The 19,378-nt window shown below is 39.1% G+C and overlaps 1 protein-coding gene across 1 annotated transcript in view; it reads right to left on the reverse strand.

Moving 5' to 3' along the window:
* The window catches only part of LOC129514748 (ankyrin repeat domain-containing protein 31-like), a gene marked incomplete at its 5' end in the record, with an annotated part of 110,852 nt that extends 93,368 nt beyond the window's left edge, over positions 1-17,484 (reverse strand). The window contains 2 exon segments of the mRNA XM_055333465.1: positions 11,293-11,435; positions 17,329-17,484. Coding sequence (XP_055189440.1) covers positions 11,293-11,435; positions 17,329-17,484 — 299 coding nt within the window.
* Between the last annotated feature and the right edge of the window lie 1,894 nt (positions 17,485-19,378).

Genomic DNA, 19,378 nt, shown 5'->3' on the forward strand with positions numbered 1-19,378 from the left:
ATCAAAATTAATATAAATCTACAATATTAAATTTAAAATAGAAATATCAGTATGAACTCATTATTTTTCTTCATATATCCTCTAACTTGAAAAATATGTATTTTACTGAAAATGCCTAAAAGCAACGGTTTCCAATACCAATGAGCACATCTAGCACCCAGACTGTGGTCTCTAAATAGATTATCCATTTGCAAAAAACGTAAGAAGAAACAAGCTATACAACACCACAAAAATAAAAATTAGCCAAATCCAGAGTTTAAGAAATTCTTCAAGACAAAGACCCAGATTCTAGAAGACATAAGAAAACATAAAAAAGAGGAAGGACTGTTATAGGTTAAAATATATTTAAGAGCCACAATGAACCTTGATTGATACTGATTCAAACAAAAACTTGCTATAAAAACACATCTTTTAGGGGTGCCTGGGGTTAGCTCAGTCAGTTAAGTGTCTGCCTTTGGCTCAGGTCATGATCCCAGAGTCCTGGAATCAACCTCTATATCAGGTTCCTGCGGAGGGAGCCTGCTTCTCCCTCTGCCCTTGCTCCTGCTCGGGCTCTCTTGCTCTCTCTCAAAGAAATCAGTAAAATCTTAATAATAATAATAATAATAATAATAATAATAATATAATATAATAATAATAATAAAAACATATTTTTTAGATAACCTGGGAAATCTGAATATGGACTGGGTATTGTATGGTATTAGGAAACTGTCAATATTTATTAAGTGAGATGATATTGTGGGTGTTAAAAAAAAAGCACTTATCTGTTAGAGATGTAGGCTCAGGTAAATACTCATAAATATGAGTAAAATGCTATGATGTATGAGGTTTCTTTAAAATTCTCACAACAAAACACAGTTGTGTTCCAGCCTGTTGAGGGACTCCAGGATCACACCCTGAGCCGAAGGCAGATGCTCAACCACTGAGCCACCCAGGCATCCCAGTTTGGCTCTTTATACTATAACAGAATATATAATCAAACTAGATAATAGAGTTCACTCGATGCACATAAAATGCATAATCACTATGTCTGAGGGATATTTTTTCAGTATATGTGAACCCTAGTAACACTGTCAACCAATCTTCAATTCAACATCTCATACTCATACACCACAGAACACGTCATCAAATAAAAGCTTTGATAAAACCACGATAGCTTACATCAATTTGTCAATGCCATTCCCTTCACCCATTAACAAAGTAAGCCTAATAAAAGAGAAGTCAAGGAGTCAAGGTTAATTTGACATGACTTGTTCTTAGTAATGCCTACAGATTCTCAAAGACCTCTACATTCTTGTATAAATGTCTCCCATATATCTAATAATTTATTCCTGATTTTTCTAAGCAATCACAATGAGCCAATCATGTATAATTCTCAAATTTCACCTTTTCCACATTTAAAAAATGTATTTCTTTTTAACAGTTTTATTGAGATATAAGTCACATGCCATACAACTGACCCATTTAAAAAATATAATTCAATGTTCTTTGGTATATTGAGAGAGTTGTGTAACTATAATCATAATCTGATTTTGGAATATTTTAATCCCCCTAAAAGAAACCCTTTAACCATGACCTGTTACTCTCCATTCCCCACTCTCTACCTTCCCTTCTTATTCTTATTTCTGTCTCTAAAGATTTAGACTACTGCAAATATTAATGGCTTTTCACTTTTTAAAAAATAGGGTATTATCTTTTAGTATCCCTCATCTTTTAGTATAAAAGTCAATTCCTTAAGACAGTATATATTCAAGTTCCTCCAACTCTGAAATATTTAAGAAGCTCACACTCCAGGTGCTGAATCCAGCATCAGGCTCCCAGGGCTTACCTGTCTGACTTCTTTAGTCTTGTGCCAACTAAGGCATCGGAGCAATACAATACTCAGATTCTAAATCTTTCTTCTGATCATCTTTGCATTACATAAGAGATTCCCCCAAGGTTAGCCTAGATCCTCATCTGACACTCCCAACATCCCTACTCCATCATCCAAATCAATGTCTTGCCCTACTTTGATTCTTAAGACTTTGGTTCTTAAGTCAGTCCAGAACCGACCTGGAGTTTTGGAAATCTCTCTTGGGCTAGGTTAAGCAACTTTTTGGGGCCCCCACTGTTTTTTTTGTTTTTCTTTTAAGTGATATAGAAATTTATTTTTTTTAAGTTTCTAAAGTGTCTTTATTCTATAAGGATCCTTCTGCCCCTCTTTTATTTTTTTATTTTTATTTTATTTTATTATTTTATTTTTTTAATAAATTAATTTTTATTGGTGTTCAATTTACCAACATACAGAATAACACCCAGTGCTCATCCCGTCAAGTGTCCCCCTCAGTGCCCGTCACCCATTCACCCCCAACCCCCACCCTCCTCCCCTTCCACCACCCCTAGTTCGTTTCCCAGAGTTAGGAGTCTTTATGTTCTGTCTCCCTTTCTGATATTTCCCACACATTTCTTCTCCCTTCCCTTATATTCCCTTTCACTATTATTCATATTCCCCAAGTGAATGAGAACATACACTGTTTGTCTTTCTCCGATTGACTTACTTCACTCAGCATAATACCCTCCAGTTCCATCCACGTTGAAGCAAATGGTGGGTATTGGTCATTTCTAATGGCTGAGTAATATTCCATTGTATACATAAACCACATCTTCTTTATCCATTCATCTTTCGATGGACACCGAGGCTCCTTCCACAGTTTGGCTATTGTGGACATGGCTGCTAGAAACATCGGGGTGCAGGTGTCCCGGCGTTTCATTGCATCTGTATCTTTGGGGTAAATCCCTAACAGTGCAATTGCTGGGTCGTAGGGAAGGTCTATTTTTAACTCTTTGAGGAACCTCCACACAGTTTTCCAGAGTGGCTGCACCAGTTCACATTCCCACCAACAGTGTAAGAGGGTTCCCTTTTCTCCGCATCCTCTCCAACATTTGTGGTTTCCTGCCTTGTTAATTTTCCCCATTCTCACTGGTGTGAGGTGGTATCTCATTGTGGTTTTGATTTGTATTTCCCTGATGGCAAGTGATGCAGAGCATTTTCTCATGTGCATGTTGGCCATGTCTATGTTTTCCTCTGTGAGATTTCTCTTCATGTCTTTTTGGGGCCCCCACTGTCAAACAGAGGGGGAAGAGGACAAAGAAGACAGTGACTTCACCTCACTGGGTTTCAGCTTTTAATTCTCATGGCCAGTCTCTAGACCTCCACCTCTGTCTTGTCAGTCAGGATACACCACAGTGCCAGAAGCACATGAGTCATAGGAACATACAGTTTGGCAAGAGGGGATGAGATAAATAGTGTGGAAATTATGGAGTCAGAGGCATGTGTCTTTGGTCTCTTACATCACTGAGGGAGTAAGAGAATGCTACCTATCTGCAAAGGGCAGACAGGAGATAACCAGTTCTAGCCTGGGAAGCAGAAATTGCCTAAAGCCAAGTTACAGATAGGACAAAAGAAGAACTGAGAAAGAAAAGAATACAAAGTAAAGTGCTCAGAGAAAAGACTCCTGACTAGGATAGGTCAGCCCTGGGCCATGAGGAGAGGGAGAAGTGCTTTGGCATGAGGTTTCTCTCTAATGGAGGCCAGCTTTAAAGAGGGGTAAAGGACAGAGAGGGCTCATACCATCACTGGTTCAAACCTGCATTCTTCTGGCCATTAAATTAGGCCCCAAGCAGAACTCTCTCCCCATAGAGCTCTTTTCTATGTGCGACCACCTACTAGCAAGTGATACATAATCAAAAAAGGAAAAAGAGCTTAAACTTTCCTGAAGAACTGTTTCACATTAGGAAGGGATACGCTCCAACTGTTATGCCTGTGGTTCCCAGTAGGCTTCTCCTGCCCTTCTTGTTAGACATTTCTTCTGAAGTATGTAGAACATAACTTCTTGAGCCCAGCTGATTAGCTCCCTTTCCTACCCTAGGAGTTTGAACCCAGAGACAACTTCCAATATCTAAAACAAGTAACAAGGTATTTTCAGCAAATGCTTCAGTCCTGTAGTGTGGTGCCTTAATGAGAAAAATGTCTGGGAAGCTCAGAGCTTAAGTGACTTCTGAAATAAACTGTGTGTGCTGGAATCAATCACCTTAATTAAAGTTACTATTACTGCACCTACTATTAACCGACTTGTATGGAACTGCAGTATTTTGATACCTTAACCACTGCAGTATTTTGATACCTTAACCACTGGCACATCTATGCTAATATATCCTGGCTGATCATTAGACCAAGAGACCCTGAAAGTGACATTAGTGTCCATAAAGCTGGATGCCTCCTACCAGGACTGGATGTCACTGTGTAACACTACAAGCAGGAAACACTCTGGTAAAACCTATAAAGCGCCACCCTGAAAAAAATCTTGAAGAAGTGTAAGTTAAAAAAAAATACTATGTATAATTAAAACATGATCTGTACTTATTAAAGGTAAGAGGTAAAATGGCATCTACGGGGAGGAGGGGCAAGATGGCGGAAGAGCAGGGTCCCCAAATCACCTGTCCCCACCAAATTACCTAGATAACCTTCAAATCATCCTGAAAATCTACGAATTCGGCCTGAGATTTAAAGAGAGACCAGCTGAAACGCTACAGTGAGAAGAGTTCTTGCTTCTATCAAGGTAGGAAGACGGGGAAAAAGAAATAAAGAAACAAAAAGCATCCAAGGGGGAGGGGCCCCGCGAGGAGCCGGCTGAGGCCGGGGCGAGTGTCCCCAGGACAGGAGAGCCCCGTCCCGGAGAAGCAGGAGCTGCACCAACTTTCCCGGGAGGAAAGGCCTCGCAGGGAGTTAAAGCAGGACCCAGGAGGGCGGGGATGTCCGCAGGCTCTCTAGGACACTAACAGACACCTGCGGCGAGAGCGCCGAGCTCCCTAAGGGCTACAGCGCACACGTTGACCCGGGAGCAGCTCAGAGGGGCTCGGGCGGCGGCTCCACGGAGGGGGCTGCGCGGCCGGCAGCGCGAATCCAACAGCGCAGACCGGGAGCACAGGGCGCCGGGACACAGCCCAGGATCCGGCCTCCCCCGGGACAGGCAGAGGCCGGGAGGGCCCAGGACAGCGAGGACACTCCTGCCCGGAGCTGAGCAGATCAGCGGCCTCGCCCCGGAGCCTCCAGGCCCCTGCAGACAGAGAGCTCCGGAGTTACTGCAGGGGCTGAATCCAGGTTTCCAGAGCTGCCGCAGCCACTGGGGTTGTTCCTCCAGGGGCCTCACCGGGTAAACAACCCCCACTGAGCCCTGCACCAGGCAGGGGGCAGAGCAGCTGCCCCAAGTGCTAACACCTGAAACTCAGCACAACAGGCCAGAAGACCAGCTTGACGGACAAGTTCCAGGGGAAGTCAAGGGACTTAGTATACAGAAACAGAAGATACTCCCTAGTGTGGTTTTTTTTTTCTTTTTGATTTCTGATTGCTTCCCCCACCATTTTTTTTCACCTTTCTTTCTTTTTCTTCTCTTTTTTCCTTTTTTTTCTTCCTTTTTTATTTTTTCTTTTTCTCTTTTCTTTCCTTCTCTCTCTCTCTTTTTCTCCTTTTCCCAATACAACTTGTTTTTGGCCACTCTGCATTGAGCAAAATGACTAGAAGGAAAACCTCACCTCAAAAGAAAGAATCAGAAAAAGTCCTCTCAAACAGTATATGGTCTCATTGATTTGGGGAATATAAATAATAGTTAAAGGGAATAGAGGGGAAGGGAGAAGAAATGGGTAGGAAATATCAGAAAGGGAGACAGAACATGGAAGACTCCTAACTCTTGGAAACGAACTAGGGGTGGTGGAAGGGGAAGAGGGTGGGGAGTGGTGACTGGGGGGGCAGGCATTGAGGGGGGCACCTGACGGGATGAGCACTGTGTGTTATTCTGTATGTTGACAAATTGAACACCAATAAAAAATAAATTTATTTTTCAAAAAAAAAAAAAAAGAAACAGTCCTCTCTCCCACAGAGTTACAAAATCTGGATTACAATTCAATGTCAGAAAGCCAATTCAGAAGCACTATTATACAGCTACTGGTGGCTCTAGAAAAAAGCATAAAGGACTCAAGAGACTTCATGACTGCAGAATTTAGATCCAATCAGGCAGAAATTAAAAATCAATTGAATGAGATGCAATCGAAACTAGAAGTCCTAATGAGGTTGAGGGTTAACGAGGTGGAAGAACGAGTGAGTGACATAGAAGACAAAAAGATGGCAAAGAGGGAAACTGAGGAAAAAAGAGAAAAACAATTAAAAGACCATGAAGACAGATTAAGGGAAATAAATGACCTCTGAGGAAAAAAAACTTTAATTTAATTGGGGTTCCAGGGGGCCGAAAGGGCCAGAGGGCCAGAATATGTATTTGAACAAATCCTAGCTGAAAACTTTCCCTAATCTGGGAAGGGAAACAGGCATTCAGATCCAGGATAGAGAGATCCCCCCTAAAATCAATAAAAACCGTTCAACACCTCGACATTTAATAGTGAAGCTTGCAAATTCAAAAAAATAAGAAGAAGATCCAGCAAAGCAGCAAGAGACAAGAAATCCCTGACTTTTTTATGGGGAGGAATATTAGGGTAACAGCAGACCTCTCCACAGAGACCTGGCAGGCCAGAAAGGGATATATTCAGGGTCCTAAATGAGAAGAACATGCAACCAAGAATACTTTATCCAGCAAGGCTCTCATTCAAAATGGAAGGAGAGAGAAAAAAGAGCTTCCAAGACAGGCAGGAACTGAAAGAATATGTGACCTCCAAACCAGCTCTGCAAGAAATTAAGGGGACTCTTAAAATTCCCCTTTAAGAAGAAGTTCAGTGGAACAATCCACAAAAACAAACAAGGAATGAATAGATATCATGATGACACTAAACTCATATCTGTCAATAGTAACTCTGAACGTGAATGGGCTTAATGACCCCATCAAAGGCGCAGGGTTTCAGACTGGAAAAAAGCAGGACCCATCTATTTGCTGTCTACAAGAGACTCATTTTAGACAGAAGGACACCTACAACCTGAAAATAAAAGGTTGGAGAACCATTTACCATTCAAATGGTCCTCAAAAGAAACCCTAAAATCCTTATATCAGATAAACTAAAATTTATTGAAGACTGTAGTGAGAGATGAAGAGGGAAACTATATCATACTTAAAGGATCTATCCAACAAGAGGACTTAACAATCCTCAATATATATGCCAATGAATGTGGGAGCTGCCAAATACTTACAATTAATAACCAAAGTGAAGAAATACTTAGATAAATCACTATGGTGACTTAATCATAGCTCTTTCTTTCTTCTAAGCACAACATCTCCAAAGAAACAAGAGCTTTAAATGATACACTGGACCAGATGGATTTCACAGATATCTACAGAACTTTACATCCAAACTCAACTGAATACACATTCTTCTCAAGTGCACATGGAACTTTCTCCAGAATAGACCACATACTGGGTCACAAATCGGGTCTGAACTGATACCAAAAGATTGGGATTGTCCCCTGCAATATTCTCAGACCATAATGCCTTGAAATTAGAACTAAATCACAACAAGAAGTTTGGAAGGACCTCAAACAGTGGAGGTTAAGGACCATCCTGCTAAAAGAATGAAAGGGTCAACCAGGAAACGAAAAAGAATTAAAAAGATTCATGGAAACTAATGAGAATGAAGATACAACTCTTCAAAATCTAAATGATGCAGCAAAAATCCTGAGGGGGAACACATCACAATGCAAGAAAAAAACTGGAAAGAACTCAAATACAAAAGCAAACCATACACAATAAAGATAAACTCAAAATAGATGAAGATACTAAAAAGAGACAAGAATCCATCAGAAAAGAGAACTCAACTCAGGCAACACCCTTTTGGAACAGAATGCCAGTGAAGTAACCGGAGAAGGACAAACAGTGTATGTTCTCATTCATTTGGGGAATATGAATAATATAGTGAAGGGAAATAAGGGAAGGAAGGGAGAAGAAATGTGTGAGAGATATCAGAAAGGGAGACAGAACATAAAGACTTCTAACTCTGGGAAATGAACTAGGGGTGGTGGGGGGGAGGAGGGGGCGGGGGTGGGGGTGAATGGGTGACGGGCACTGAGGGGGACACTTGACGGGATGAGCACTGGGTGTTATTCTGTATGTTGGTAAATTGAACACCAATAAAAATTAATTTATAAAAAAAAATTAAAAAACAGCAGAACCTTATTAAAAAGAAGAGAGAGAAGACTCAAATTAATAAAATCATGAATGAGAAAGGAGAGATCATTAAAGAAAAACCAAGGAAATACAAACGATTTTAAAAACATATTATGAACAGCTATACGCCAATAAATTAGGCAATCTAGAAGAAATGGACGCATTCCTGGAAAAAACACAAACTACCAAAACTGGAACAGGAAGAAATAGAAAACCTGAACAGGCCAATAACCAGGAGGAAATTGAAGCAGTCATCAAAAACCTCCCAAGACACAAAAGTCCAGGGCCAGATGGCTTCCCAGGGGAATTCTATCAAACGTTTAAAGAAGAAACCATACCTATTCTACTAAAGCTGTTTGGAAAGATAGAAAGAGATGGAGTACTTCCAAATTCATTCTATGAGGCCAGCATCACCTTAATTCCAAAACCAGACAAAGACCCCACCAAAAAGGAGAATTACAGACCAATATCCCTGATGAACATGGATGCAAAAATTCTCAACAAGATACTAGCCAATAGGATCCAACAACACATTAAGAAAATTATTCACCATGACCAAGTAGGATTTATCCCTGGGGACACAAGGCTGGTTCAACACTCGTAAAACAATCAATGTGATTCATCATATCAGCAAGAGAAAAACCAAGAACCATATGATCCTCTCATTAGATGCAGAGAAAAGCATTTGAAAATACAGCATCCATTCCTGATCAAAACTCTTCAGAGTGTAGGGATAGAGGGAACTTTCCTCACATCTTAAAAGCCATCTACGAAAAGCCCACAGCAAATATCATTCTCAATGGGGAAGCACTGGGAGCCTTTCCCTAAGATCAGGAACAAGACAGGGATGTCCACTCTCACCACTGCTATTCAACATAGTACTGGAAGTCCTAGCCTCAGCAATCAGACAACAAAAAGACATTAAAGGCATTCAAATTGGCAAAAGAAGTCAAACTCTCTCTCTTCGCCGATGATGACATGATACTATACAGAAAACCCAAAAGCCTCCACCCCAAGATTGCTAGAACTCATACAGCAATTTGGTAGCGTGGCAGGATACAAAATCAATGCCCAGAAATCAATGGCATTTCTATACACTAACAATGAGACTGAAGAAAGAGAAATTAAGGAGTCAATCCCATTTACAATTGCACCCAAAAGCATAAGATACCTAGGAATAAACCTAACCAAAGAGGTAAAGGATCTATACCCTAAAAACTACAGAGAACACTTCTGAAAGAAATTGAGGAAGACACAAAGAGATGGAAAAATATTCCATGCTCATGGATTGGCAGAATTAATATTGTGAAAATGTCAATGTTACCCAGGGCAATTTACACGTTTAATGCAATCCCTATCAAAATACCATGGACTTTCTTCAGAGAGTTAGAACAAATTATTTTAAGATTTGTGTGGAATCAGAAAAGACCCCGAATAGCCAGGGGAAAAAAAAAAAGAAAACCATATCTGGGGGCATCACAATGCCAGATTTCAGGTTGTACTACAAAGCTGTGGTCATCAAGACAGTGTGGTACTGGCACAAAAACAGACACATAGATCAATGGAACAGAATAGAGAACCCAGAAGTGGACCCTGAACTTTATGGTCAACTAATATTCGATAAAGGAGGAAAGACTATCCACTGGAAGAAAGACAGTCTCTTCAATAAATGGTGCTGGGAAAATTGGACATCCACATGCAGAAAATGAAAACTAGAGACCACTCTGCACACACCATACACAAAGATAAACTCAAAATGGATGAAAGATCTAAATGTGAGACAAGATTCCATCAAAATCCTAGAGGAGAACACAGGCAACACCCTTTTGAACTTGGCCACAGTAACTTCTTGCAGATAGATACATCCAAGAAAAAAACAAAAGCAAAAAAAAAACAAAAGCAAAAATGAAAAGAATTGGGACTTAATCAAGATAAGAAGCTTTTGCACAGCAAAGGATACAGTCAACAAAAACTCAAAGACAACCTACAGAATGGGAGAAGATATTTGCAAATGACGTATCAGAAAGGGCTAGTTTCCAAGATCTATAAAGAACTTCTTAAACTAAAACACAAAGAAACAAACAATCCAATCATGAAATGGGCAAAAGACATGAAGAGAAATCTCACAGAGGAAGACATAGACATGGCCAACATGCACATGAGAAAATGCTCTGCATCACACTTGCCATCAGGGAAATACAAATCAAAACCACCACAATGAGATGGCCTCACACCAGTGAATGGCGCAATCCTGGAACGGGATTGAATCCCACATCGGGCTCACGGTGCATGAGCCTGAGAGATTCCTGTGTCTCTGCCTCTCTCTCTCTGAATAAATAAAAATTACAAAAAAAAAAAAAAAAAATGTGAACCAGTGAGAATGGGGAAAATTAACAAGGCAGGAAACAGCCACTGGAAGTGGGAAAACTGTGCAGCCACTCTGGAAAACTGTGTGGAGGTTCCTCAAAGAGTTAAAAATAGACCTGCCCTACGACCCAGCAATTGCACTGTTGGGGATTTACCCCAAAGATTCAGATGCAATGAAACGCCGGGACACCTGCACCCGATGTTTCTAGCAGCCAATGTCCACAATAGCCAAACTGTGGAAGGAGCCTCGGTGTCCATCGAAAGATGAATGGATAAAGAAGATGTGGTTTATGTATACAATGGAATATTACTCAGCCATTAGAAATGACAAATACCCACCATTTGCTTCAACGTGGATGGAACTGGAGGGTATTATGCTGAGTGAAGTAAGTCAATCGGAGAAGGACAAACAGTGTATGTTCTCATTCATTTGGGGAATATAAATAATAGTGAAAGGGAATATAAGGGAAGGGAGAAGAAATGTGTGGGAAATATCAGAAAGGGAGACAGAACACATAAAGACTCCTAACTCTGGGAAACGAACTAGGGGTGGTGGAAGGGGAGGAGGAGGGGGGGGGTGGGGGTGAATGGGTGACGGGCACTGAGGGGGACACTTGACGGGATGAGCACTGGGTGTTATTCTGTATGTTGGTAAATTGAACACCAATAAAAAAATTAATTTATTAAAAAAACAAAAATAAATTTCATTTGATCATTTGATAGGCTCTAGAGATTTTTAATACTTTTAGAACTTAGTATTTGCTTTGCAAACAAAAACATCACATACCTTATAATGGCCATTTATCACAGCATCATGTAGAGGAGTGATCTGGTACATTCCTTTGATATTCACATGTGCTCCACCTTTTAATAGTTCACTTGCTGCCTGATAAAATCCTCCTACACTAGCTTCGTGAAGTGCTGTCCAACCTATTATAAAAAATGGTATTTAAATTTAATTTAATGTTTGCTATCTTCATGTCTTGTGCTTGTCCTTAGAACAAAAACTCTATGTTGTTTCTTTGAAAATATTTTGATTATATGAGACAAGATAATCTTACCATAAAAATAACTTATATTATTAGATGGATTCAATAAATCTGAGGGCCAAATCAAATCCCTACTCCCAACTCAGCTATGAAAAAATAAAAAGTAAAAATAATTTTTTTAAAGAAGTAAAAGGTTTTAAACTATTCCTGCCCTCCTCAAATGCTGTGGTCATCAAAAGCAAAGGATGTAAGGGAGTCATTATTAGCTCACATAGAATGCTAGCTGCAAGCTATTTTTCTGCAGAGACGAGGGGAAAAAAACTTTATTTATAGCTCAAGGTACTTCCGTTAAAGTAACCCAGCTGGTAGGAATGCACAGAAGTCACTTCAAAAATATATATTTATTTTCTTATTTGTAAAAAAATTTATAGTAGTTATTTTTAAAAAGATGTTATTTACTCAAAATGGATGAAAGATCTAAATGTGAGACAAGATTACATCAAAATCCTAGAGGAGAAACAGGCAACACCCTTTTTGAACTTGGCCACAGTAACTTCTTGCAAGATACATCCACGAAGGCAAAAGAAACAAAAGCAAAAATGAACTATTGGGACTTCATCAAGATAAGAAGCTTTTGCACAGCAAAGGATACAGTCAACAAAACTAAAAGACAACCTACAGAATGGGAGAAGATATTTGCAAATGACATATCAGATAAAGGGCTAGTTTCCAAGATCTATAAAGAACATTTAAACTCAACACCAAAGAAACAAACAATCCAATCATGAAATGGGCAAAAGACATGAAGAGAAATCTCACAGAGGAAGACATAGACATGGCCAACATGCACATGAGAAAATGCTCTGCATCACTTGCCATCAGGGAAATACAAATCAAAACCACAATGAGATACCCTCACACCAGTGAGAATGGGGAAAATTAACAAGGCAGGAAACCACAAATGTTGGAGAGGATGCGGAGAAAAGGGAACCCTCTTACACTGTTGGTGGGAATGTGAACTGGTGCAGCCACTCTGGAAAACTGTGTGGAGGTTCCTCAAAGAGTTAAAAATAGACCTGCCCTACGACCCAGCAATTGCACTGTTGGGGATTTACCCCAAAGATTCAGATGCAATGAAACGCCGGGACACCTGCACCCCGATGTTTCTAGCAGCCATGTCCACAATAGCCAAACTGTGGAAGGAGCCTCGGTGTCCATCGAAAGATGAATGGATAAAGAAGATGTGGTTTATGTATACAATGGAATATTACTCAGCCATTAGAAACGACAAATACCCACCATTTGCTTCAACGTGGATGGAACTGGAGGGTATTATGCTGAGTGAAGTAAGTCAATCGGAGAAGGACAAACAGTGTATGTTCTCATTCATTTGGGGAATATGAATAATAGTGAAAGGGAATACAAGGGAAGGGAGAAAAATGTGTGGGAAATATCAGAAAGGGAGACAGAACATAAAGACTCCTAACTCTGGGAAATGAACTAGGGGTGGTGGAAGGGGAGGAGGGCGGGGGTTGGGGGTGAATGGGTGACGGGCACTGAGGGGGACACTTGACGGGATGAGCACTGGGTGTTATTCTGTATGTTGGTAAATTGAACACCCAATAAAAATTATTTTATTGAAAAAATAATAATAAAATAAAAAGAAAATTAAAAAAGAAAGAAAAGAAAGAAAGAAAGAAAGAAAGAAAGAAAGAAAGAAAGAAAGAAAGAACCTGAAAAGTCTCTTTGACCCTGCTTTTGGAGCAGCAGGCTGTTCTGCCTTTTTTTAAAAAATATAAAAAAATAAAAAATAAAAAGACTCCTAACTCTGGGAAACAAACTAGGGGTGGTGGAAGGGGAGGAGGGCGGGGGGTGGGGGTGAATGGGTGACGGACACTGAGGGGGGCACTTGAGGGGATGAGCACTGGGTGTTATTCTGTATGTTGGTAAATTGAACACCAATAAAAAATAAATTTATTATAAAAAATAAAAATAAAAAAAAAAGAATCCCCGAACTCTGGGGTTTGGAGAACTTTCCCAGATTAGTCAACACATCAACATGCTGGGAAGGTGACATTCCAATTCCACAGAGATAGAAGCTCCTGTGCTAAGGAAACTTTCCAGGCCTTCCTCTTTGTATCTTCATCTGGGTGTTCATCTTACCTTTGTCATATCCTTGATTATATAATAAACTTATATGGCAAATGTGTTTCCCTGAGTTCTCTGAGCAATTTTAGAAAGAGGTCAAATCCAAGGAAGGGATTGTGGGAAATTTCAATTTGTAACCAGACTGAACAGAAACTGTGGAAAACCCAGTACTTGTGACTGGCATCTGAAGTGGGGGTGGCTGAATGATCCCTTAACCTGTGGGACCTGTGCTAATACAGATTAGTGCCAGAAATGAACTGAATTACAGGACATCCAGCTGGTATTGGAGAATTGCTTGATGTGTTGAAAACCCCACACATCTGGTATCAGAAGTGTTATGAATATAAGTAGAGGAGAAATACATGAGTGTTTTTCCTTTATAGCATGTAATAAAAAAAGTATGTAGAATCTAGGTATTAGGTACATGGATGCTTACTGTGGAATTCTTTTAACTTTTCTGTATGTTTAAAAGTTTTCATAATGTTACAAAAAATTCAAATAAATAGCTCATATGTGAACTTTTGAAACATAACCATCTAAGGACTACCTATTTTTAAAAACATAAAAATTAGCTCCCTCCAAGTACTATTTGATAAAAAGTGTGAACTCGTTTAGGTTTCAGGACCTGTGTAACTTTGCTTATCAAAGCTCACACTGGTTAACTTGATTATCTGCCACCGGTCTAGGATGAAAAATGAAATGTAAGAAATCCAAAAGTTATTAATTTCAGAATGTAGATGATGATCTTCCTCCTCGGAAACTTTCTTTCCTTATATTAGGTTTTGCTTAAGCTACAATAAAAATTAGTTTCCTAAAATGGGAAAAAACGACTGGAATGAGAAAATCATAACAAAAGATTAGTTTGTTTTCCCTGAGTCAGAATACTAAAAGATAAGGTAAATGGAAAGTGGAAAACCAACCTCCTACTTTAAATTCACTGCAGAAAATTCCCAAAGAAGAGAACTACTGCAGGTCAGTAATTCAGTGTAAAGGACGGGCCTCAGGGGAGAAGTAAAAAATAAGTGCCACTTTAAGTGTGACCCAAGCAAAGATGACCCAGTGAGGAACAGTAGCTGGTTCCTTGGGTTTTTTGTTTTTGTTTTTTTTTTTAAGATTTATTTATTTATTGGGGCAGAGGCAGAGGGAATTTCCAGCAGACTCCCCACTGAGCGAGGAGCCTGACTCAGGGACCAACCACATGGGGCTCCATCCCAGGACCCTGAAATTAAGACCTAGCTGAAATGAGCCACCCAGTGCCCCTGAATAGTATCAGTCTTAAGGTTGAAAGAATGTCCCAGCATCAGTAAAGCCAGAAGGATCTTTATTCTGCAGATAGAGCCACTGCAGACCAGTGGCTACACCAGAATGCAGAAAGAAATCAAACATACAAAGAATTTTCCTTCCCCTTCGGATCACTTCTGTGTTGTAAAACCACTCCTTCAAAATAAAGATGATCACATTTTACAACAGATTATTATTATCTCCCAGATCTGAAGGTTGGAAGATCCTTAAACAATTATTTTCTTTTAACCATCTTAAAGGAAATCTCTAAAGCTTTATAAGATTATAAATTTCCCAGAAAGAGAAAATAATATATTTTAATAAAGATCATCATAATATTAGTTATAGGCTTTAATGTAGCAATTGTTAACACCCACAGTATAAGTTCATGCTCTTCTACGTTATACAGTCCTCAACAATGTTGCCTCTCATTTTTATGTTTTTATCTGTCTCTTGCCTTGCTGTTAAACTTCTTGCTGTTATCAATATCCTGGACTGTGCCAACCTTTCCTTTCAGTTCTAATGTGCTGCAGACTTAGGAATCAGATAGAATTTGGTGTAAAATAATGCTCAAGGCATTGGTCTGAGAGGGTTTTAGCAAAGAAGCTTTATGAGATCTGTAGTGGGTAATCAGAGTTTCAGCCTACTTCCTGGTTGTCACCTTTGTTTTTGATAGATGAAGAATTATTACAATTGTTTTTTAAAATCAAAGACAGATATATCATAAAATGTAAATGAGGACTTAAAATGCAAATGTTACCCATGATAAGACCACTGGTCTGTTATTATAACATCATATGAATATCTCAAAAGGCACTTATCCTTTTTTGGACTGTATTACATAATATATTTAAACTTTTCTAGTATACGTATCTTTCTGTTTCCACAATAACTGGTACACTAAGGTCATACTGTAAAAGTTCACTATAATGAAGTGGTATATTACATGGAGGTCATATATCTCTTGCCAGTCGTTCTTGAACTTTAATGAGAACACAAATCATCTAGGAAAATGTTAAAAAGCAGATTTTAACCTACAGATTTTAACTGTGAGACCGTGCATGTGTTGTTTTGGAGAGTGAAATAAACATTTTAAACAAACTACATTTTAAATAAACACTGCAGGTGACTCTGATGAAAATGGTTATAGTCAAGTCTTTAAGAACACTGCCCTCTGCAATTTTATAAAATGGAATAACCAGAAGTAAAGACCAGAGTTAAGATGCACAGTGAGAAGGAGAAGTAGAGAATAAGAATTCAAAAAGCCAGGAAAGTATGTTAAAGGTAAAGAACTCATGAAGGTCACAGAAGTATCTGAGGAGAAAGTGCATAATGCACGGCCAAAAACAAGCAGGGAAGAGACACCAAGTATGCTAATAATGGCACAGAAAAGGACCATTGAAAAGAAATAAGTTGAGAGATTCCTAGGAAATCCACAAAGTAAAGTTAGCTGCATGAAGAGCTACTCCTGAACTTAAGAAGCAGATAGAGACTAATAGCAAGTACCATACATTTGTCAAGATTAAGGGAGCAACTGCTGTGGATACCACATAAGGATCCAAGGTTGAAGGTTATAGGACAGTGGTCTGAAATTTAGAATAATAACCTGTTAAAACCCTGATTACCAAAAATGCATGCTTTGCTAAAGTAAGTGCTGTGGGTGCACTTGTAAACACCTGCTTGTCCATGGACTCTGCTGCTCATCTCTGTATTGTAAGAATTTCTGCACTGTTTCATAACTGAGCAAGACTAGAAACACTAGTAAAAGTATAGACACAAAAGTACTACCCAGGCTTAGCCCAGTGCCCTAAGTACTTAAGTATCTTTAAGGAATCATTCTCATTCAGGAAACATCAGCTTCTTTCCACAAAAAAGACTGTACCAGAGATCCAGCCTTGCAGAAAGAATGTTCTGAGCCCCTTGCCCCACCTTTCTACCTTAAACTCTCTTATCTCCATCTCCCTGGCCATTGCCCCTGCTGTACATCTACCATGTTATCTCAGTTTCCTCAGAGCTCAGTGTACCATCAGCTTCTTTCAGCTTTTGAGCTCACTTTTCTTCCATTCAAAGTTGAGTCTCACAGTAACAATGCCCATGCAAAGCCAGCAAGTCAGCCCCAGGAACCACACCCTTCTGTGTAGGGCCACTATGCACAGCCCACCTGGTGGGCCCCAGGCAAGAGTAATCTTTGAAGATGAAATACAATGCTCTTCTCCTGTCCTTCCCTCTCCACCTTACCACTTCGCTGGGTGATGCTGGTGATCAGCTACCTAAGCAGGAAAATTACCTGGAAGCTTTCCGTTTGAGACTTGCCTTTCACCCACTTTGCCATACTTTCATAGGAGTGACTAAGCAGAAACTACAAACCACTCTCAAGATAATTGCGAGTGGTAACCCCAACTTACCGGCATAACTTGGTTGATTAACATTTCCCCCTTTTGTTATATAACGATGAATAAGATCAACATCATTGTGCAGAGCAGCCTGATACAGTAAGTTCTCTCCAAAAATGTTTCTACGGTTAATTCTAGACAGAGATATTTTATCCATCTTCATTTTTTCTGAAATGAGAGGATGAACATAAGAAAACAAAAAATAATAAGCCTTATTTGAATATCAGGAAGAATACAGGTAATAAAGTAGATCCAGTCAATATTCTGGAATTATATTATGAAAGTATTTCATCCATTAACCCAACTATAATGTTATCTGTATTCAAAAAGGTAAAAGAAAAAAATGGCATTGGTTTGAAAATATTCACAGTACATTATAAATCATGTAAGCAGTTTATGTTTATTGAAACCCCATGAAAGTGCAGATGTAACAAGACTAACAGATTATTTTCATAAAAGTTCTAGTGAAAAGGATTATTTAAATCCAGAATTAAATGTTATTAAACCCACCAAAATACTATAGTACCAAAATGTGTTAAAACACCATAAGGAGAAAATCTCAGAAGTACATAAGGAAGATACAGAAATTAATCCCAGTGAGAACAGAAAAAAAGAATACTAAACTTCTTTCTTTGCCAAAAAAATAGCTATCATGAAATTAAATTAAAGGAATATGATCTTGATCGATACAATAGCTTTGATTTCCTAAGTAAGAAAATATACAATTAAAATAGATTCCCAGGTTATGCATATCAGGTATCATTTCACCACTGTAGCACCTAACATACTGACATTCCTTATTTATATACTCTAAATCCTATCGATTTTTATGGATAATACTTCATTTGGCTTTCTTGAATTTCAGAATAGCTTTGATGATAGCTTTTCTAATTTTGACCCAGCTAATCTGCCCCATCCTAAAATCTCACAAAAGTAACTGAGTATAGCAGCACATTTTTTAATGGATCACTATTTATCTGCTTTGCCTTTATTAGATTCCCTTCATTCCATCCCTGTAAAATAAACCAACTTCTAAATATTTGAACCTATGTTCCCCCACTCAAGACTACAAAGCACTCTGCTCCTACCAGATAGACTATATGGTTACCCAAAAAAGTCATCTCTACTCCAAGATTTCTTTGCCAGTTATACTTGCTAGTTATGTAATTTATTAGTAATAGAAAATTAAGAAGAAAATAAAATTTTTCAATTAAAACAGAGATGTAGGGACGCCTGGGTGGCTCAGTGGTTGAGCATCTGCCTTCAGCTCAGAGTGCGATCCCAGAGTCCAGGATCCAGTCCCACATCAAGCTCCCTTCACGGAACCTGCTTCTCCCTCTGCCTCTCTCTCTCTCTGTGTCTCTCTGTGTGAATAAATAAATAAAATCTAAATAAATAAATACATAAATAAGATGTCGAAGACATTCACTTCCAATCATGCCATGACCTGCCCTTCCACTGCAAACAACTGAAAAACTAGATTAAATAAATGGGGTAAAAAACTTATATTCAGACATGAGAAAATAGGCAGTACAGATCTATGACTCCTCCCAGAGAAGGAAAACAAAAAAGTAAGCCCTAAGATCACTCTTGTCTGGAGGCACATTCCTGAATACAGCACAAGCATAGCAAGGTGATCCCGCTGAGCTAAGGCGATAGAGATTAAAGTTTCTGGAGGCTGGAATGATTAGATTTGGCATGGTAGGTACCAGAGACGAAGGAATAGAGAACAGGTAGGTACCAGAAATCTATAAAAGGGACTCCTTGGATCACTATCTAAATATTAAAGTGCTCATATATATATAGAAGGAGTCTTCATGAGGCTGGGCAAGAACAACTACCTGACAACGATAAAATAACAATCCTGAGAGATCAGAGATATTTGTATTCCTGATAGCTTGAAGAGAGAGACCTTGCTGAACACCCACAGCATTAGCAGAGACCCTTGACAGGCCATGTCTTAGCAGGAAGGGGCTAAACTAGCTGTATAGTAAAGCCTACACCAAACCTGCCTAACATGGTTTTTAAAAAAGCATTGAAAGGATCAATCTGATGTTCAAGT

This window comes from Nyctereutes procyonoides, unplaced genomic scaffold, assembly GCF_905146905.1.
Source record: "Nyctereutes procyonoides isolate TBG_1078 unplaced genomic scaffold, NYPRO_anot_genome, whole genome shotgun sequence".
NCBI lineage: Eukaryota > Metazoa > Chordata > Mammalia > Carnivora > Canidae > Nyctereutes > Nyctereutes procyonoides.